Below are 22,228 nucleotides of genomic sequence, written 5' to 3'. Positions count from 1 at the left end.
ACAGGCTGGTGGTTAGGAGCCTTAAGGCCTGCAGGCTGGGCTCAGGTCCAGGCTCCTGCTGCAAGTCTATATGACTTGTCTGAACCTCAGTTTCTTCATCTGTAAAATGGAGATGGCCATACTTCTCACATGGAGAGGTTGTAAGAATTAGATTAAGGGATATATTTAGAGGATTTTGCACAATACCTCACCATAGCCATGGTTCAATAAATGTCACCGTTATTGTGTCTGTTCACATTAAATGAAAAAAAAAAAAAACTCATGGCCCTTGGGACGATCCACACTGGCTTTGCCATTGATGACTCCACCGGTGTCACACAGGCCCACAGGGAGGAGAGGAGACACTGTGACAGACCTCACTGAGCAGAAAACGTTTCCTTCTCCCCCTTTAATTTCCCCTCAAGTAACTGCATTTAGAGAACTGCTGTTAAACCAAAAACTATAGCAGAGCGAAAGCACTTTGAAAAGTATAATCAGGTGGGGCATGGCGGCTCATGCCTGTAACCCCAATCTTTGGGAGGCTGAGGTGGTGGGAAGACTACTTGAAGCCAGCAGTCTGAGACCAGCCTGGGTAACATAGCGAGACCCCATCTCTACAAAAATATATTTTTTAATTAGGTGTGATGGCTTGTGCATCTGTAGGCCTAGCTACTTGGGAGGCTAAGGCAAGAGCATGGCTTGAGCCCAGGAGGTCAAGGCTGCAGTGAGCTATGATCGTACTACGCATTCCAACCTGGGTGACAGAGCAAGACCTTGTCTGAAAAAAAGAGAGTATCAGGAATTTGGGCCAACATTGCCATCATCCTGACTAGGGATAGATATTCTAAAAGACAAGTTAGTGCCCCAAACTTTCAGTCAGTTTCATTCCACAGCTGGGGAGTGTAAGTGATGACGAGGGAATTAAGCAACTTGGCTGGGGCCCCACATGATCCCCACCAGCAGTGACTTCCTGCTAGTAAGTTTGGCAAGGACTCTCTCAGGTCTCTAACGGCGTTGTTGGGCCACTGAAAACAGAGCCCTAAGGTGGCCTAAGAACCTCCAAGGTGAATGGGCCCAAATCAAAGGCCCCCTAGTGACACAGTCAGTCCACAGTTAAACAAAGCCCAACACCATCTGCAGTTGGGATCCCAAGTCCTGGCTGGTTAGGGCCCTAACTATTCCTCCTGGTGGACCTAAATGGAAATGAGCCTCAGATAGGTGATAAGTCCCCAGCTGCTGGAGGCATACAGACTGGAGAACCACTCGGTGGGGGATTGTAGAGGAGTTTCAAACATTAAGTAATTGTCTGACTTGAACCTTGAGGATTTTGGATCCAGTTGTCCAAAGGAATGAGGATAGGATGTAGATGATGGTACATCCAGAACTTATCACAAAGGGAGGTGGTAGCCTTCCATTCTCTGTGACCTGCAGGAGTAATTCCAGGAACTGAGAAAGACATCAAGGCCAGGCGCGGTGGCTCACGCCCATAATCCCTGTACTTTGGGAGGCCAAGGCAGGTGGATAACCTGAGGTCAGGAGTTCGAATCCAGCCTGGCCAACATGATGAAACACCGTCTCTACTAAAAATACTAGAAAATAGCCATGGATGGTAACTCACACCTGTAATCCCAGCACTTGGGGAGGCCAAGGAGGGCGGATCATGAGGTCAAGAGATAGAGACCATCCTGGCCAACATGGTGAAACCCTGTCTGTACTAAAAATACAAAAATTAGCTTGGTGTGCTAACACTCACCTGTAGTCCCTGTACACGAGAGGAGAATCACTTGAACCCAGGAGGCAGAAGATCTTGCCACTGCACTCCAGCCTGGCAACAGAGCGAGACTCCATCTCAAAAAAAAAAAAGACATTAACATCCAGAACATAGGGACCCAGAGCTAGGAAATGAATGTGTTATGTGTCTTTGCTCAGCAGAGTGCTTAGCCTCTATGTTTATTCATCTGTAAAATGGAAATAATCACCCCTGATGAGCCCTGCTACATGCAGATGTGAAGACGAAGACAGCAAAGCTTTCTTCTTCAGTAATGTAAATAGCAAATCTCATTTAAACCATGTAGGCTAAGGCACCACCACTGGGCCAAGCTGCTGGCTCTCTCTCATTCATTCTACAAAAATCTCCTGAGGGTCACAGTACGCCTGGACCCAGGGAATTGGACAGGCAGAGAGCATCATTTCCAGCTAATTAAACACCACTCCCAGACAGGTCCTGCGTTTATAGCCTTTGAAATTATTTGCAATCTAAAGCACATCTTTTCTTTCCAATACAAAGCTCCAGTTATATTTGTTTCAAAGTGTGATCCCGAAGTGCTGGGATTATAAATGTGAGGCCCTGTGCCTGGGTGGTAGTTAATATATGGAAAGAACTCTGTTGAGTCCATGGAGGTAGAGTGGACTGAACAGATCTGACCAGTGCTTACTCTCCTGCCAAGTGTCCTTTTGGACCACTGCATGTCTGACAATTGGTAGAGGCCAGATCTGGAATCTGTGGCTCAGGAAAAGTTTTACCCTGGTCTGTATAGAGGTCAGACACACAATTTTTCACTTCTAAAGTGAAATTCTGAAATTTTCACTTTAGAAGTGAAAATCGTGAAAGTGATTTTTTTTTTCCAAAAATCTGACTTTATAATGTAGATACCTAGGATATAGGACGAGGGAGGAGAGATGAGGAGTGCTAGCTACAGCCTCTGAATATTTTGTACAAGTGTGAATTGTACCTTTGGACGATTTTCCCCTTGACATGAGACTTGATTGAGCTCCCAAACTTGACATCAAAATACAAGCGTTCAGGATGTAGAGCATTACTTCATGTCTGAGGGCCAGTGAGCCAAAGGGTAAAAAAAATAATTTTCTTAAAACAATGGCTGGCTATGTTTGAGCTCTTTCAAAGAAAGGAAAAGAGTGGCTTTGCTGGAGCAATTGAGGCAGGCAGTAAGGGCCAGTGCTGAGGCCTCCCTCTGCAGTTCCCCTTGCAGTGAGTGCAGATCGCAGAACTTAGTTAGTTGAGGGGAATAAAGGTGTCTTCGTCTGTTGTCTGTCTGTCTGTCTGTCTGCTGAGTGAAGACTACAGACCCTATCAAATCTACTCCTTTCTCTTTTCAGAATTCAACCAGACAGTCCAGAGTTCTGGAAATATGACAGACAAAAGCAGTCAGGATCAGCTGCTGTTTCTCTTTCCAGAGTTCAGTCAACAGAGCCATGGGCCTGGGCAGTCCGATGATGCCTGCTCTGAGCCTACCAACAAGAAGATGCGCCGTAACCGGTTCAAATGGGGGCCCGCGTCCCAGCAAATCTTGTACCAGGCCTACGATCGGCAAAAGAACCCCAGCAAGGAAGAGAGAGAGGCCTTAGTGGAGGAATGCAACAGGTAATACCACCAAAAGCTCATTTGGGCAGGTGGGCAAGCACATGGACCCAGGATCCATCCCCTCGGTCCTGGGATATTGAGACAGTGGTTATCTAGATAAGTGTGGCTAAATCAGAGCTTCCCAAAGTATGTCCCGCAGAACCCCCAATATCAATTTCTTAATCAATAAATACGAGAACCATCATATGGATACTTCCACTTAGAAAGTCATGACATACATTTATATATATAGATAGATATAGATATTGATTGGTTTTTTGAGACGAAGTCTTGCTCTGTCACCCAGGCTGGAGTACAGTGGTGTGATCTCAGCTCACTGCAACCTCCGCCTCCCAGGTTCAAGTGATTCTCCTGCCTCAGCCTCCCAGGTAGCTGGGACTACAAGCACATGCCACCATGCCCAGCTAAGTTTTGTATTTTTAATAGAGACGGGGCTTCACCATGTTGGTCAGGATGGTCTTGATCTCTTGACCTCATGATCTGCCTTCCTCGGCCTCCCAAAGTGCTGGGATTACAGGCATGAGCCACTGTGCCCGGTCCATACATTAATATATTAAAGGCTCTGAGAAGCCCTGTAGTTAAGGAACCCACTTCACTTTGTTGAATTGGTTGTTAGCTATGGAATCTTTGGTAGAATACAAACAACCCCATGAATTATTATTCTAGGGAAGATACTCTGGAGAATGCTGATATAAAATATGATTTCTGTGAAGTAAAAATTGTGTCTTTGACCTCCATACAGTCCCTTAGCCACAGACTCCAGACCTGGCCTCTAGCAATTATCAGACATGCAGTGGTTCAAAAGGAAACTTGGCAGGAGAGTAAGAATTGGTCAATAAAATAAAATAAAAAAGAATTGGTCAGGTCTGTTCAGTCCACTCTGTCCCCACTGACTCAACAGAGTTTTTTTTAATATGTTAACTACCAGCCAGGCATGGGGGCTTACACTTACAATCCCAGCACTTTGGGAGGCTGAGGCGAGAGGATTGCCTGAGCCCAGGAGTTTGAGACCAGCTTGGGCAACATGGCGAGACCCTATCTCTATTTTTAAAAAAACAAAACCAAAAAACTATGTGTTATTTATTTATTTTTAAGATGTGGTCTTGCTCTGTTGCCCAGGCAGATCTTGAATGGGGCTTAAGTGATCCTCCTGCCTTGGCCTCCCAAGTAGTTGGGTTACAGGCTCTAGTGCCCAGCTATTTAAAAAAAAAAAAAACTATTAGAAAGTCTTGGGAAATATTTTTACTTCATTCCTGCCCTGTTCTTCCTGACTCCAGTATTGACTTTCTAAAAATTCAGCTCTTTGGTCTGGCCAAGGCCTGTGTGCTCCTTTTCTGTCTCTAGGCTGGGCTGGCCTTGGCAGTGGATGCAGCCAGGGAGGTCAGGCTGGGCAGCAGGGAGGCAGAGCACATGGCCTGTGTTGCCACTGAGTCCTCAGGCTGTGCTCCGTACCCCGACTAATGAGATGACTTGCAGTACCCAGTAGTGTCTAAGAATCTCTCACATCTAGGTTTGAGGTTTGACCAGCCCTGATAAAGCTAGAGACTGGCCATATCAATGTGCCCTGCTTTGTACCCCACCCAGCCTGTCTTTTGGAGGGGATGAGGCATCTTGCTTCCTAGCACTCTTTCAGGGAGTTCAAACCCCAAAAGACCAGAAATCCTCTCAAAGTGCTTTGAAGGCTCTCTGACAGAGCCAGCGAAGGGCTTTGCCTTTTGCATGGGGGGAAGAATGGCTAGATAAGGAGGTGTCGGGAAGCCTCATCTGACCTTCCTCTGGACTGCCTGTCCCTGGCTTGCTCTCTTCTCTCTCCTTGGGAGCCACACCAAAGCCTAAGCCCCTGACTCCCAAGGCAGCGTAGGCTGCTCTGTCCCTGCGTTCAGGCCCCCTCCAGCCGTCTTCATCACATTGCTCCATGGACTGGCCTTTCCTCTGTGTAGGCTTCTCCTCCCCAGCCTTCTACCTGCCCACAGCCTCTTCACACTCCCAACCAAGACTGATAGTGTGTTTGTGGCCAAGCACCACCAAGTCCCCCGGTCACCTTCACTCACCATCTCCCCTCCATCCATCCTCAGGGCAGAATGTTTGCAGCGAGGGGTGTCCCCCTCCAAAGCCCACGGTCTGGGCTCCAACTTGGTCACGGAGGTCCGTGTCTACAACTGGTTTGCAAACCGCAGGAAGGAGGAGGCATTCCGGCAGAAGCTGGCCATGGACGCCTATAGCTCCAACCAGACGCACAGCCTGAATCCTCTGCTCTCCCACGGCTCCCCCCACCACCAGCCCAGCACTTCTCCTCCGAACAAGCTGTCAGGTAAGCAGAGGCTGGGCCTCACTGCCTCGGCAACCCGACCATCCCGCCTCTCCCCACAGATCTCATCCTGTTTAAGGGTTTTCAGAGGAGCAAATGCTTTGGGATGATGCTAGGGCTGCTCTCCTCTCATTGCCAGAATATTCTCCTGGAAATAATGTGTGGCTCTGGTCAGTATCCACCAATTCCTGGTTCAGCCATTGCTCTGTGAGGGCTCGCTGAGCCTCCAGGGAGCCCTTTCCCCTATTTGTCTTCTTCCCTCTTTTTCTCCCTGTGTGGCTGCTGACTCAGCAGTCATTCTACACCAAAGAGGCTGCCTTATGGGTGTGCCAGGTCCAAACCACTGGCAGAGGGCTGGTGATGGCTCACTGTGTTGGAGGATGGCACTCTGGCCACCTGCTCCATCCCTGGCTATATCCTGCCCCTTGCTCAGTCCGGCTGCCTCAGGAGAAGCCCAGTGGCCTTTGGGGATGGCCACTCTGTTGGTGGCCTCTGCTTGTTGGCTTCTGTGTGTCTTCAGGGTTAGGGGTGTCAGTCACTTGAAATCTTTGCAGTGATGAGTTGTGCAAAACTTACTGAGTACCTGCTCCGACATGCTTGATTGAGTGCTTCTGCTTCCTGGCTGGATTCGAATGCCTCTGCCGTGGGGTTTGGGTTTGTCAGGATGGAATCCTACAGCCTCCTTGGGGGAAAGCACCCCTATATGCTGAGCACTGTGTTAGGCACAGGCTGTAATTGAGCATTTCTTTTGGTCCTTCATTCTTCAGGCAAAGCTGGCTTCCTAAATTGGGGTGCTCACCAGGGTCTGTGTGGTGCCCATGAGGACAAAGTGTAACAGTCTCCTGCCTTCTCCAAGAAAGGGGCTTGGGAAAGGAAAGCCAAACGCTGTTTCTAACTCTGGGGTGATTCTGAAACTTGTTACTCCCTCACCTGCTTCTTGCCCTTCTGATGGGAAAGGCCTGAGGGCTGGGAGCTGACCCAAGTGTTGAGGAGACCAAAGCCACCAAGACAGGCTCAGAGCCACCAGCTGCGTGGTGTACAAGCATTTGTTCCATGCCTGATGTGCCCCCCCATGGCATGGCCTCGTCTCGGCCTCTGGGAGCTGGGGCCAGCACTGACGGTTTCTCTAGGTACCACTCCCAAGAGGAGAAGGGGTCAAGCACACAGGGAGAAAGTCTGGGTTACCTAAGAGGCAGAGAAGCCCCTAGGCAAAGACTGGCCAGATTGCAGAGTAACTTCGCCCCTTTGGGGAAAGTCAAAGCAGGGTTCCGAGGGTTGTGGCAAAAGGCACGTGGCCGGCACCGAGTAGGACTGGATCGCTTGCCCACCACAGTGATCCGCAGAGCTGAAGCTGGGAGCTGCAGGAGGCGTGGTTGGGGCAAGGGGCATTATTGAGAAGACAATGGCTATTGTGCTGGGACCTGTGATCTCCACACCAAAGTCAGGGAGCCTGGAAGCCAAACAAAGGCCCAGCAGCCTCCTGACAAGCTGGGGCTGTGCTGAGGTCACCACAGGGTCGCTGGCTTAGGCATCCTGTGTGCTGAAGGGAGACCCAGAGGGCTGGGGCTGGAGGGGTGAGGAGCAGATACTGGAAACCCAGCAGGGTGGGCAGAAAACACAGCCTGTGTCATCCTCTGATTGCAGTCTAGGAAGGGCGTGTACCACAGAAGTGGACTCTCTGGGGTGCCCCTGAAGTCTGGATCTTTCTAAAAATCATGTACTATTAGAATTTGGAGAGAATTCAAAGAACTGAGGTCCAGAAAGAGGTAGTGATTTGCCAGAGCGACAGCCCAATGATACAAAACAAGGACTGGAGCTCAGGCCTGCTGGTTCCACTCCGGACTTTCCCACAGCACAAAGATGCATTGAGAGCTTACCAAGTACGAGCTGTGTGTCCTGCCCTCTGGGGGTTTATTGTCTGGTAGGAAAGATACCAGGTCAGCGTCAAATCCCCAGAACCAGCTGCAGATGGAGGTTTTCTTTGGGGGCTTTGTGGATCTTTCTGTGGACTGGGAGACCCTGTTACAATTTCTGGAGGAACAGTTATGGGACACTGAATATTCTCAGTGGCTGCCTTTCTTCTGCTTGCTTTTTTTTTTTAAAGACAGGATCTCCCTCTGTCACCCAAGCTAGAGTGCAGTGGCACAGTCTTGGCTCACTACAGCCTCGGCTCGCTACAGCTTTGAACTCCTGGTCTCAAGCAATCCTCCTGCCTTGGCCTCCCAAAGTGCCGGGATTACAGTTGTGAGACTGCCCAGCCCCTCTGCCTTAATTTTCACTCTGGGTTCCTCCGCAGCATAGTCTTATTCCAAGCCCAAGGACTGGCTTCTCTGGGTGTAGTTATGAATCTGGGTTCTAACCAGTGAGGTTATAACTGTAGCTAATTCACATAATTCTCTGAATCTGAGTTTCCTGCCTACAACGGGGAGAAATAGGACCTTCCACACAGGGTGCCTGTGAGGATGAAAGGAGTGAATGCATGAAGACACCTTTTCCAACAGCCCATACTACCCTCATTATGACTCTCAACAAGGGCAGTGGGAAGACTGGCTGGCAGCAGAAATCCATTTTTTTTTTTTTTTTTTTTTTTCCGAGGCAGAGTCTCACTGTCATTCAGGCTTAAGTGCAGTGGCGCAATCTGGGCTTACTGCAACCTCCACCTCTCGGGTTTAAGCAATTCTCCTGCCTCAGCCTCCCAAGTAGCTGGGACTACAGGCATGTGCCACCACCCCTGGCTAATTTTTTGTAATTTTAGTAGAGACGGGTTTTCACCATGTTAGGATGGTCTCAATCTCCTGACCTCATGGTCTGCCCATCTCGGCCTCCCAAAGTGCTGGGTTTACAGGCATAAGCCACCACTCCTGGCCCCATTTTCTTTTTAATCTCACACACCAGGGCATTCCCCTAAGAGGTAGTGAGATGTGTCCTGGCCCTGGGACTGGAAACAAAGGTGCCTGGGATGCAGGATGCTGGGGTTGAAGATGTGTGTCCCCATCTCAGGCTGCCAGGATGGCATGTGCCCCCCTGACAGGGCTCCTGAGTAATGCATGCAGGTAGACAGCAGACTGTAGCCCAGCACTCAGGTGGCATCTGTCTGGAGCCGCATGGCCTTTCCCACCTCAGTGACCACAATCAGGGTATGGTCACTAGCCAAGCCAGAAATGTAACTGCATGCAGAATATAATAAAAGCTCTATGGGCTGGGTACAGTGGCTCACACCTGAAATCCCAGAACTTTGGGAGGCCAAGGTGGGCAGATCACTTGATGTCAGGAGTTTGAGACCAGTCTGACCAACATGGTGAAACCCCATCTCTACTAAAAACACAAAAATTAGCTGGGCATGGTGGCAGACTTGCCTGTAATCCCAGCTACTTGGGAGGCTGAGACAGGAGAATTGCCTGGACCAAGAAGGCAGGGTTGCAGTGAGCCAAGAGCGCGCCACTCCGCTCCAACCTGGGCAACAGAGCAAGACTCCGTCTAAGTAAAGAAAGAAGCTCCATGTTGCTGAGGAGAGCCCAACATCCACAGTCAGCACTAGCAACCCCAAAGACTGAGCTGGGGGGAACAAGGCCCCAATCCCCACACTCACTCTCCACACTCTCCCCTCTCCAAACATGGGCACCTGAGCCAGGAGGGCTAGCAGCACCTTGGAGACAAAGCTTCCCAGGGACCCTCTTCGTGGAGAGGAAGAGCACCCTTTCTTTAACAGCACCTTCCCTCCCGGCCATGCTTCCCACGCTGTGGCCCACTTGCCCACGATGACCACGGTGTGACCCTGGTCCTGGAATGTCCGGCACAATGGGGGTGGCAGGAGGAGCACTCTGCCTCTGTCAGCGGCTGATTGGTTACAAGATGCCCTGCAAACACATCGTCAGCAGAATCAGCTGTTTGCAGTGTTGCCCTCCCGGCTTTACAATCACACACCAGCATGCGGCCCAGGGTTGTCATGGCTTTGTCTCCCTTATGCATGCTTAATTGACAATTAAGCTGGGGCTTTGAACCAGCCTGGCTGCCGCTGCTGGGCCTTCATCTTTCCAGGGAGTGTCACAGGGGCACCCTTTGTTTGCTCTTCTTGGGGGCCTGAAGTTACTGTAGCAGGCTGCAGGCAGCCATTTATCTTCGGCCTCGAAGGCCTTTATCTGCCCCCACCCCCTATTCCAGCTCTCGGCCAGCAGGAGCTGTCCCTGGTTATAGGCCCCATGACAGCCCATTCTGAGGCCATTGAGCAGGCCCGGAGTGATGGCCTCTACCTCCCTTCTGGAGATGAGTCAAGAGAAAGGCCCCAAAAGGTCAGAGGGCAGGGTGGCAGCAAGGAGAAGGACTGGTTGGAGCCTGGTGCTTGTATTGATTGGCTCGAGGAGGAGGAGGAGGAGAAGGAGGAGGAGGAGGAGGAGAAGGAGGAGGAGGAGGAGGAGGAGGAGGAGGAGGAGGAGGAGGAGGAGGAGGAGGGGGAGGAGGAGGAGGGGGAGGAAGTTGGTGCGGGATGGAAGCTCGGCTAGCCTTGGCCCGAGCTGTGGTATCTGCGGTGTGATCTGTGGCGGCCTTGCTCCCTGTGCCCTTTGCTCTAGTCGGCAGCAAGCTCACCTGGCCACCGCCTTGAGGAGGAGAGGAAGGGTAAAAGGTATTCATTAGCCTCCGCTCTCCCACCCGTGATGTCCTCACTTTTTTTTTTTTTTTAAATGGAGTCTCACTCTGTTGCCTAGGCTGGAGTGCGGTGGTGCGATCTTGGCTCACCGCAGCCTCCGCCTCCCAGGTTCAAGCGATTCTCCTGCCTCAGCCTCTGGAGTAGCTAGGACTGCAGGTGCACACAACCATACCCAGCTAATTTTTGTTTTTGTTTTTGTTTTTTTGAGATGGAGTTTCACTCTTGTTACCCAGGCTGGAGTGCAATGGCGCGATCTCGGCTCACCGCAACCTCCGCCTCCTGGGTTCAGGCAATTCTCCTGCCTCAGCCTCCTGAGTAGCTGGGATTACAGGCACGTGCCACTATGCCCAGCTAATTTTTGTATTTTTAGTAGAGATGGGGTTTCACCATATTGGCCAGGCTGGTCTTGAACTCCTGACCTCATGATCTGCCCTCCTCAGCCTCCCAAAGTGCTGGGATTACAGGCATGAGCCACCGCGCCTGGCTGATGTACTCACTCTTGTGTCACCTTTTGAGAGGGAAGTGGGGGACTTATTCTCCTGCAAAGAAAGTGAGACACAAAGAAGAGAAGAGGCCTCTCCAGGAGGACTTTCAGGGGTCCCTTTACTGAAGAAGAGACGTATTTCTGTGGCTGCTGCTCCTCCCACTTGCTGAACTCTGTTCCTCCCTCTCCAAGCCCAGTGGACTTGACTTCCCTGACGTGGCGCAGAGCTTGAAAAACAGAATCCTGCCTCCTGCCTCTCCCTCATCCCCCTTCGCACCTCTCCCAGGTTACCAGCAGGAATCTAACCCTGGGTCTCAGACAAGCCAAACTCTGGGCCAGGGTACCTGTGTGAGTGCTGTTGTTTTCCCTGGCACTGAATTCTGCAGGACCCAAGGAAATCTCCAAAGTGTCCAGTGGCAAGGTAGTGACTCAACCAGAGTAATTCTAATGGCCAGTGTCAATGGAGAACTTCCTGGGTCCCAGGCCCTGGGCTGAGCTCTTCCATGCATCATGTTATGTAACCTGCATAACAACCCTGCAGGGTTGGAGCCATCGGTAGTCATCTTTATTTTACAATCAAGGAAAGTGAACTATTTAGAATGGAAGGAATGTCCCTAAGTTCATATTCTTAGTAAGTGCTGGGGACAGGTTTTGAGCTGTTGCACACTGTTTGTCTCTTTTTGCTTTATGCAGATGTAAGAACTTTTCAGGCACAAAACCCAACACACATACAGACAGAGAGAGAGAGAGAGAGAGACATACAGCACCCCCCACCCAGTTCCTTTTCCCACATTCCTACAGTTCCCCTCTGAATGACACCGAGGCTTTGGGAGATCATGGCCAAAGAGGTGGGGTAAGGGTGGGAGTCTCCCATTCTGGCTAGTTTACTGCTTCCTCCCCAACCATTGCCCCTGACCAAGGTGGATTCTGTGCCCTACCCAGGCAAGAAATCAAAGACCCCTCTTTCACGACCCCATCCCCATCTGTGTGGGGATTTGAACTGCCCTTGCAGTCAGCACTGTCTGGGCTACTAAATGCCTTAACAACTTAATGGGGCTTCTGAGACACTGCAAGTACCTCAGCTCACCTCTGGGAGCTCCGCCTCCTCCCTGGGCAGCAGACACCGGGAGGGGTTTATGAGGGCTGTTGTAAAAATATTCATCTCAGTGGCAAAGTTCCTCTCAGTGAATAAGGCCCATTGTCCCTAAGTTGCAGATTACTTCAGAAAAGAGACAAATCCTGCCTTGATATGTCTGCTATTGTAGGAAACACTTTCATACTGACTTAAGGTTTAGCATGGACGTGGGTGGTTCCAGTATTCTCCCGGTCTTAGGGACTTTATCTGAGTGCCATTTTATCTCTTGAATTTGAAGGTCATTTTATCTTGTGGGTACCACCCCATCGGCTGCCACTAGATTGGGGAAGACAATCAGGATATTAATGAGATTAAGAGGCCTAGACTTCAGGGTATTCTGCTGTCAGCCTTCCCCTGATAGGAACCAACCCTGGTCTGCATACAAAGAAACTGGGCGGCTGGGCTGGTGGGGCTCCAAGCCTCTGCACAAAGGGGCCAAGAGATACTGGAGTCCTATCACCTAAAGGCAGCCCTGCTGGTCATGCCTAATCCCCCTGAAGGATCCTTAGAGGATTCAAGGACTCCTTGCCGCCTCCAGTCAGTTCTGAGGAGGAAGGAAGCTGCCTGCAAGCACACAGCCCTGGCCTGCAGCTTATGGGAGAAGTGCTCTTGGAAACTGTTTGTTGAAGGTTTGATGGGAAGTGACAGGAACTTAGAATTAAGCACCACAGGTGCAGAGAGAGGCAGAGATCTGTGCAAAGGCCTTTGAAGCTCCCTGCTTTAATGGAAAGAAATAGGATCTGGCCTTATGCCTCTACCCACTTTTTAGTGGGAAGTACAAACACAAATGAAGAGGAGAGAGAGAAAAATACATACGTATATATGTATTATACATATACAGACACATACACATATAGAAATTATATATATAAAAGGAATGCAGCCCACAAAGTCAAATCAATCAGTCAACCAAGGTTATTATCCTAGCTATTCACAAATACTCTAGAACAGGGATTTACAACCTTTTTCTGTAAGGATCCAGATAGTAAATATTAAGTATTTTAAACTATTCAGTTGCAATTACTCAACTGTGCCTTTGCAGTCTGTGGGCTGTGAACAGCCGTAGCCCATAGACATGGAAGCAAATGAACATCACTGTCTTCCAATAAAACTTTATTGTATGGGGACTGCAATTTAAATTTCATATAATTTTCACATATCATCCTATTGTCTTTGATTTTTTTTCAAATATTTAAAAATTTAAAACCAATTCTTAGCTTGTGGGTCACACAGGCTGCTTTGGCCAAGAGACCAGTTTGCTGACCCCACTATAGGACAATAGTTCTCAAACGTGGCCACACTTTAGAATCACCTGAGGGAGTGTCTAAAACTCCCAGTGCCCAAGCTGCACCCTGGACCTGTCAGAATGGCTGTGAGTGGGACTACACATCAGTAGTGAAAACTTTCCAAGTGATACCAATGTACAGTTACATTTGAGAACCAACTCTAAGGTTCTCAAATTTAGCTTCTCAAATGTTAAAGTGTATGTTAACTCCCTGGAGAAGGGCGGGGCGGTTAAGACACAGATTCTCATTCTGTAGGCCTGGGGTGAGGCCTGAGTTTCTGCATTTTCAACAAGTTCCCAGGTGCTGTTGAAGAGGATGCTCTGGGACACACTTCGAGTAGTGGGAGTGAATTAGCCACTAACTCCCCTTTGCCTCCTAACTGGTGTCATTTGCCTCACCATTGCCAGCCTTGACATCTAATACGGGGAAATGCTCTTTTAAATCCAGTGGGTACAGCGACAAAATTGCAGGCTATGGAGGCAGACCTGAATTCCAACCTTAACTTGGCCACTTACTGCTGTGTGAACCTGGGCAAGTCTCTGGAATCTCTGTGCTTGCCCCTCGAGGGGTGGAAACACCCACTCATGCAGACGCTAGAAGAATTAAATGAGATAATATATACGTGAAACACTCTCTACGTAACAAGCTCTCATAAATAGTAGCTGTTATTATTCCTTGCAGAGGCTTGTGGGTGGTTTCTTCATTTTTTGGTTTTTTAGTTTCGCCCCCCCCCTTTCCCTGTCTTTCTTAGAGGTTTCATTTAATCTTTATTTTATTTTATTTTATTATTGAGGCAGAGTCTCACTATGTCACCCAGGCTGGAGTGCAGTGGTGTGATCTCGGCTTACTGCAAACTTCGCCTCCCGGCTTCAAGCAATTCTCCTGCCTCAGCCTCCTGAGTAGCTGGGATTACAGGCATGCACCACCACGCCCAGCTAATTTTTGTTTTTTTAGCAAAGACAGGGGTTTTGCCATATTAGTCCGGTCTCAAACTCCTGACCTGGTGATCCACCCCACTAAGCCTCCCAAAGTGCTCAGATTATGGGCGTGAGCCACCATGCCCAGCCTCAATCTTGATTTTTAGAGGATTTGAATATCTCTAACTAGATATTCATCTTGATGTTTGCACCAAACTCAGGCTGGCTTCTTGTAGCTCATTGGGTATGACGCAGTCTCCGGCTCCTCCTAGGACTTCTCTGTGACAACCATAAGGCATATTGAGTACCATAAAGCATTGGTACAAATTCAGGAAACAGTGAGGGGAAGCTGGGAAGACCATGGATTGGTGGGGGCTAAGGGGAAGGTCATGACTATGTAGCAGGAGGTTAGGTTCGTGATGTTCATGAATTCAAGATGACCATGAATTTCCTGTACCTAATAGGGCATTTTTCTTTTTTTAATTAAAGGAGTTGTGAGTACCCCTCTCGTGTGTATTGCTTGTTAGTAACTAGCCCTGGGAATCTGCCAGGTAGAGGGGGTGTGGGATGTTCCCAGTGGAGGCTGCATCTGGGAAGCTTAATGCCCTTTGTTTTTAGAAGGGAAGTTCCCCCAAACTTCAGGCGAAGGGGCATGAAGAAGGAGAGGATGCACACAACCCCACAGTGAGCAAAGGGAAACCTCAGAAGCTCCTAAGGGCTGATTTTCTGGAAACCACTCCCCTCAACCTGTGAGCATCCGTCTGCTTTAGGTACCTTCCTATTACCCTATGCTCTGACTTCAGCAGCCTCTGCAATAGCACACTTGTGTGAATTCAGCCACTGAGGAATCAGCTGGCAAGTGGGGACTCAATGTCTCCAGTGCTTTTGGGAAGTCAAGAGCCAGTCTCCTCAGGACTTGTATTTTGTATGTTCTTCCCAAGTTGAAGAAACACCATGTAGATGGTCTTTGGCGTATCAACTTTCCCAAGGGAAGTCTACCTGAGCCAAGGTGGGCTGGTTATGGGCAGTCCTTTCTCAGGACTGGATTCAGGTGGGTGTGTCTGGGTAGCCAAGTATAGCACCCAAATCAGGCTTGGCTTGGGTTGTGGTTCTGTCACTATCTGGCAGTGTGGCCTCAAGTTATTAGTGTCTTTGCCCCAATACCTATCTCCTTAGGGCTGTTGTGAGGCTTAAATATGATCAGACACACCCAGTGCCAAGCACAGTGCCTGGCAAGGAAGTTTAGCTGCCATTACAGTATTATCGAATGGACTCAGAACCTTCAGGGTGTTGAGAGAATGAAAGAGCTTAGGTTCTCTCTGAGTTCTTGACAAGGGTGTTGCCTTGCTGTTTCACCCTGGAAGGATTTTCTTTTCCATGAACCTGCTTGTCATTTGAAACATCAGAAATAATGAACTAAGTATTGGCAAGATCTGTGGTTCTCAAATCTCTCTCCAGACCACATAAAAGTCATCCAGGGAGCTCATGAGAAATACATATGGCTCCCTCCACCCACACACACCTTTAGAATCACGATTGAGAAATGAAATGTTCACAGGCATCAGCACTTTTGACAAAAGCCCTAAGAGATTTGCCTATAGTCCCAGCTACTTGGGAGGCTGAGGTAGGAGGATCACTTGAGCCCAGGAGTTTGAGGCCAAAGTGAGCTATGGCAGTTGGGTTGTAGACAACAATGAGAGCAGGCTGCTTATTTCTGTCTCCATCCATAAAACACCTTTAGATAAATTCAGCACTTTGTGCCCATGGGTGCCACTGTACTACAGCCCGGGTAACAGAGTGAGACCCTGTCTTGAAAAAATAGAGAGGCCGGGCACAGTGGCTCATACCTATAATCGCAGCACTTTGGGAGGCCAAGGCAGGCAGATCACGAGGTCAGGGAATCGAGCTCATCCTAGCCAACATGGTGAAACCCTGTTTCTACAAAAATAGAAAAATTAGCTGGGTATGGTGGGACATGCCTATAATCCCAGCTGCTTGGGAGGCTGAGGCACAATAATTGCTTGAACCCAGGAGGCAGAGGTTGCAGTGAGCCGAGATCACGCCACTGCACTCCAGCCTGGTGATAGAAAGAGACTCCATCTTAAAAAAAAAAGAGAGAGAGAGAGATTTGGATGCATAGTCAGGGGTGACATCACTAGGCCAGATGGAGCAGGAGAGTTCTGAAGGGGTTGAAGGTAATTCTCATGGCCCCCTGCTAAACTGGGAAAGGAGAGGCAGCTGGCGTGAAGGGCCTTGATCTAGGATTCAGGAGTTCAGAGCCACCAATGAGCAAGGGTGACCTTGGGTGAATCATTTCACTTCCTGGGGATTCTGGCAAATGAGGGTGTGGGATGAGGGCCTTTTCACTCTGTCAGGCTATTGTTTGGAGACCGTGTGTTGTATCCAGTCTTGGGGCCCAGAACTCTGCAGCTTGAAGTGCAGAGGAAGGCTTGCCATTGTGATATTTTATTGTGAAATTCATCATCTGTCTTTCTCTCTCTCCTTCTCTCCCTTACTCCCTCGCTCCTTCCCCACTTCAGGAACTGTGTGCTGTTAGAAGCCTTCCACCTTTATTAGGGATCATTAGAGCTTTACAACACCAGCAGATTGGGTGGAGCCAGTCACAATAAACAGATTTATAATGGGTATAAACTAGACACCTATAACTGCTGGAGGTTAACACTTTCGGGGCCTTTGAATGGCAGCTGGCATGCCCATGCCTTCTGGCCGGGTCCACTGTGGGTGCCTCTTCCTGGTCGGCACCCAGTGGACTCCGTTGGCCATGAAGCATAAGTGAGTTCTTGTTTAGCAAGGGTGGAAAACCCTTAAACAGCATCTCCTATTTGTGTAACATCAATTTGCGTGATGGATACAAAAGTGCTTCATTTATCTCAAGGTGTTTTATGATGGAGACAGAAATGAGCAGGCTTTCTTCCTCATTGTCTACAGCCCTACAGCCAGGGGAACTGGAGGGTTTGCATCCCTACTTGTAAACTTTAATCTTACCATGAAGAAGAGGTCTCTGAAGCCTCTGAACACCTTGCTCTCTATGCAGGTATTCAGAGTGGTAGAATTGTGGGCTGTACCAACATCTAAACCTGAGTTGGATTTCTTCACCGTTGTGTCTCCAGCCCATAGCCCTGTGCCTGGAACATGGTAGACACTGAATGTATTTGTGAAATAAAGATATCTATTTGAGAGCTTCCCGTCGAAGCATATGCAGAAATCCTCCGTTTTATAAATTTGGTATTCAGTTTAAGAATTAAACTGGGATGGGGGAAGGGGAGTTAAAAAAAAAAAGAATTAAACTGGGCATGGGATTAGTTTTGTTTTATATAGTATGTATGTGCTACATAATTTTATATATATATATATATATATATATGCATATTTTCTCTTCTCTAGAAACAATGTCACCCAGCTGCACCCCTTTAACACTGCTTAAGAATACAGTTCACAAATTAATGTCAACATTTAATGCTACTAGAAAGTTTTCAAAGAACATATCATGACTTTCTCCCTAATGTTCTGCTAGTAAACTAGTCTACTCATGTAATTTAGTTCTGCTAGTTAGTTTAATGTTCTACTACTTTTATCATCTCTAACCAGTATCCCAAGGGCAAGAAAAGAGCAAGAACTCCTCTTCCTTTGTTTCCATTGAGCAAAGTGAGGTCTGGAAAAGGGGCTGGACTACCGCAAATCAATGATCTGAAGAGACAGAAACAGAACTGCCCCACTCTGGGCAGCTACCAGGTCTCTGGTAGTGCTCCCTAAGCAGTTGGCTGGTGCTCCTGTCTCAGTGCCCAATACCTGGTATTCCCTGGGACGAGCCTCCCTAGGCCTGCCCGTGATCAGCGGCTATCTGTCATGATGATGGTGATGATGATGATGATAATGATACTGATGGAGATGCCCTCTGTGACAGTGATGAAGAGGCTGGGATCTGGCCAGGCAAATCCCTATCACAAGGCAGCTCTGACACTTGCCGGGCCTCAAAGGATCTTCTCCCTGGGTATCATCTCCCAGTAGGGTCTTGCTTGTGAATAGGCCGTGGTGGAAAACCTCTGTTTTCTAAGGCAATTTTATTAGCCCTTCAGTCACAATACAGATGTCTATTTATAGGACCTTACTTTTGTGTGGACACCCAGTGGCTCAGTCTGCACATGGCTTTATAGCCTTTCTCCTTTTGCCCAGACCCACTGGGAGCATCACCATTCTCCTTGTTGGCCAGGCCTAGAGGCCTTTGTTGTAGCCATATTATCTCTGCCTGCAAAGGCAGCCGCTCAGAAAACATCAGGAGTCAGACTGCAGAAGGGCAGTGTCTGTCCCCAAGCCTTTGGGGCTAATGATGACCACCATTAACCCTTCTTAGTTTTACCCTAGTTTCTTCGGAAAGAAGGGCGTTTAAGTTATTCATGTTGCCACAGTAAATTTCCATTAATTGACTTTTGTCATTATTCCCAAATCAACCCAGTGGCCCCCAAACTCGGTTCTTCAAATGTGAAACTGCCCAAGTCTATCAATACTATTTCTTCAATTTTGATTATATTTGAATCTCTCTCTCCCTCTCTCTTCCTCCTTAAAAAGAATGCTTGCCTCTCTTGCCCATAGAAAAACTGGTAGAGGAAGGCCAAAGTAAAAGAGCTACTTGAGCCCAGGAGTTTGAGACCAGCTTGGGCAACATAGACCCCATCTTTACAAAACAATAACAATAACAAGAAGAAGAAATTAGCCAGGCATGGTGACATGCACCTGTAGTCCCAAATATTTGGAAGGCTGAGGTGGGAGGATTCCTTGAGTCCAGGAGGTCAAGGCTGCAGTGAGCTGGATTGTGCACCGTACTCCAGCCTGGGCAACAGAGCTAGAAGCTTGTCTCAAAAAAGAAAAGAAAAACTGGGAGATTTAGAGGATACATGGATATACATCAGTCACTTTACCACTACTCAATTCAGGAGCCTAAAGGTGAAAGGCATGTGGAGTCATCAGTCAGAGTAGAAGCACAGATTATTCATTCATCATTTACTCCTTCAACAAATGTTTATTGAATGTTTAGCATGACTCTATGTCAAGAAGAAAATGGAGACTACACACAAGGTCTTGCCCTCATGGGGCTGACATTCCGGTGAGGGATGCAGCCAAGGAACGAGAAGACAAACCTGCAAAATCATTTCGGGCTATTAATGGGTCATGATGGGGAGGCTTAACATATCTGGAGCCCATTTGGGGTTTATGGGGAAGAGGGAGAAGGGTCAGCTTTGGAATACCACTGACTTGCTGGGAGACCCCCTAGAAAGAGGTAATGCAAAAACCTTGTCCTCTCTAAACATCAGTTTTCCACTCTGTCACGTGGGTGCCTGTGACACATTGAGAAGCAGACGGGAGTAACATACTCTCAGATGTGAGTACTGCCCAAGTTCTCAAGTGCCAGGCTGGTTCCTTTCACCTAAAGGAGCAGTCTTCAGGCTGAAGTATTCGTTGCAAACCACCTGATGTTTGCCTGCAGAAACTGCCACTCTAGTAAGGATGAGGTGTGGTGGCACAGGTAGATCTTGTGGCGGAGGACACGCGGAATTTCTGTTGCTCTTCTACCTCCCCACGCGTGCAGTTTTTCAGGTGCACCACGCACATCAGCTTCTGTTCTCAGCCAAGGTGCTTTTGATGAAAGATTGTTTTCTTTTTCTTTTCTTGGTTATATTTGCTTTGATTTTTTTTTTAAATAAGAAAACCAGTTTGTGGGCTTCCCTTGAGTATCACTCAACTTTTACTCCTTGAGTCAAGAATGTTTACTGTCCCCGCAGCCCTGTCTGTATTTCTCCTCTTGTGAATTGAGCTCCTAACTAAGCCATGTTAGGTAGAAAGGGATCCAGAATTGAAACCGGCCCAGCATTTAAATTGCTTTCATCTTGCATCAGCTTCTTCTTCCAGACTTGCAGATTTTTAATCTTCTAAACTCTTTGGAAAAATTGATCTTTATCCTCACAGAGGAGGAAATATTAATAAGAACTAGCAAAAGTCCTGTGCCACAAAAAGGAAACTGAGGCAGCAATGCTAACTCATTTGAAAGCTTTCATTTCTGGAGTTCTCAGTTTCAAGCCAGGGAATTGTTCGCATTCTTTTCTTCCAAATGAGCATCTCAGAAGTTCACGAGACTGAATCATTTGTCTTTCTGACTCTGTCCTTAAAAAAAGTAATGTGTTCAGGGAAAAGGCAGTTACCAGGACTCAGTACTGGTCCATCAAACCTGGCCCCAACCCTCCCTATCCTCTCTCCAACATAATGATTTGCCTTCATAGAAAAGACGGCTCTATCTACTCATAATTTATGGACATAGTTCTTTCCTTTTGGACGAGCTCTCTCCTTCACATGCTCTCTCCTGCCTGAGTTTAAATTCCCAGTTTCTAGACCCAACAGGGTTGGGCTGCGCTCTGCATGAGGTTAGAAACACAGGGGAAGAATGTGTGTGACAGAGCCCCAGCGAGTTGAGTAATGTTTACTCTGTTGGTAGCTGGGACGCTCACTCTGCTGGCAGAGGTCCACCAGCCAGAGGAACATTCCTGCATTATCATGGATGGGAGGTTGGCTCTGAAATGTCAAGGGTGAAAGGCATCCCACCAGATTCTGGGTGCAGCTCGCAGAGCCCAGTGAAAGGAACTCCCAGGCTTCAGTGCCAAAGGCCACATCATGGGCAAACTGAGCCCCACATTGCCCAGGAATCCCCGCTTTCCACCTTTCTTCTTACTAAAAGAGCAATTCTGATCATGTTTTCCTGGTTGACATTGCTCTTCTGTTTACAAAACAGAACTGATGCATCTCTGCCATTCTTTTATTCATTCATGATTCTGGCTTGTGAAGAAGGAATATCTGTATGCCCATTTCACAGACAAAAATGCCAGAGCCCAAAAGTTAACTGATCCAGAATCATCAGAGTTAAGGCAGAGAGAGAGAGAGATTGATAGTTAAAGAATCTAGAAGCTGGTGCCCTGTTGATCTCTGGAATTGTGGAATTGGGGTCTCAGCTGTTTTTTGAAGCTCTTAGAGTGGAATTAAATCACCAGGGGCTCTACAAGCTGTAGCTCTAAGCCCCTGAAGCACAGGTTTCTGCAAAGTCTCTCTGGAATGACACCCTGACAGCTCCTCTCTGGAGTCCTCCTGTAAGCCAGTCCTGTTTGTCTTTGAACACACAGGCACAGTTGGTTCTATATAACCTGACATATGCAGCCTAAAAATCAGCACACTTTGCTAATGATAAGAACCCCATGTGATAAGAACCACAGGGCTTGTGGGAAAAACAGAATTAAGAGCACAACACTTGAGGCCAGATACAGTGGCTTACACCTGCAATCGCAGCACTTAGGGAGGCTGAGGCAGGCAGATCACTTCAGGTCAGAAGTATGAGACCAGCCTGGCCAATATGGTAAAACCCTGATCTCTACCAAAAATATAAAAACTTAGCCAGGCATGGAGGTGGGAGACTGTAGTCCCAGCTGAGGCAGGAGAATCACTTGAGCCCGGGGGTGGAGGCTGCAGTGAGCTGAGATTACGCCACTGCACTCCAGACTGAGTGACAGAATGAGACTCCATCTCTAAAATAAAATTTTTAAAAAGCACAACACTTGAAAACTTCCTCAGCGACACATTTTTTTTTGTTTTGAGATGGAGTCTTACTCTGCTTGCCCAAGCTGGAGTGAAGCGGCGTGATCTTGGCTCACTGCAACCTCCGCTTCCAAGGTTCAAGCAATTCTCCTGCCTCAGCTTCCCAAGTAGCTGGAATTACAGGCACGCAGCAGTATGTCCAGCTAATTTTTGTATTTTTCGTAGAGACAGGGTTTCATCATGTTGGCCAGGCTGGTCTCAAACTCCTGGCCTCAAGTGATCCACCTGCCCTGGCCTCCCAAAGTGCTAGGATTACAGGCATGAGCCACCATGCCCAGCCAACACACTTTTAAAAGATAAGAATCCAATAAAAAGATTACCAGAGTTTTATATCCGTTAAATAGTTAAGAAATATATCAATGCTGTACAACAATAAGTATGGCAAGTTTTCTTAGGGAAGTGGGCATTAGAAGAGCTGCGGATTGTGAGTTACTATAAA

At 48.1% G+C, this 22,228-nt stretch overlaps 1 protein-coding gene across 5 annotated transcripts in view; it reads left to right on the top strand.

Moving 5' to 3' along the window:
* Nucleotides 1-22,228, top strand: part of HNF1B (HNF1 homeobox B) — a 60,891-nt gene that overhangs the window by 8,402 nt on the left and 30,261 nt on the right. For 3 of the 5 annotated variants that reach the window (XM_035300786.3, XM_035300789.3, XM_054257046.2), the window contains exons 3-4: nucleotides 3,097-3,361; nucleotides 5,437-5,672. In XM_035300786.3, coding sequence (XP_035156677.2) covers nucleotides 3,097-3,361; nucleotides 5,437-5,672 — 501 coding nt within the window. The remainder of the gene's footprint in view (nucleotides 1-3,096; nucleotides 3,362-5,436; nucleotides 5,673-22,228) is intronic. The other 2 variants (XM_035300788.3, XM_035300790.3) reach the window with 1 other exon arrangement.

Source organism: Callithrix jacchus, chromosome 5 (assembly GCF_049354715.1).
Source record: "Callithrix jacchus isolate 240 chromosome 5, calJac240_pri, whole genome shotgun sequence".
NCBI lineage: Eukaryota > Metazoa > Chordata > Mammalia > Primates > Cebidae > Callithrix > Callithrix jacchus.
Note: the sequence above shows the minus strand (reverse complement) of the source record. Positions and strands in the feature narration are given on the sequence as shown.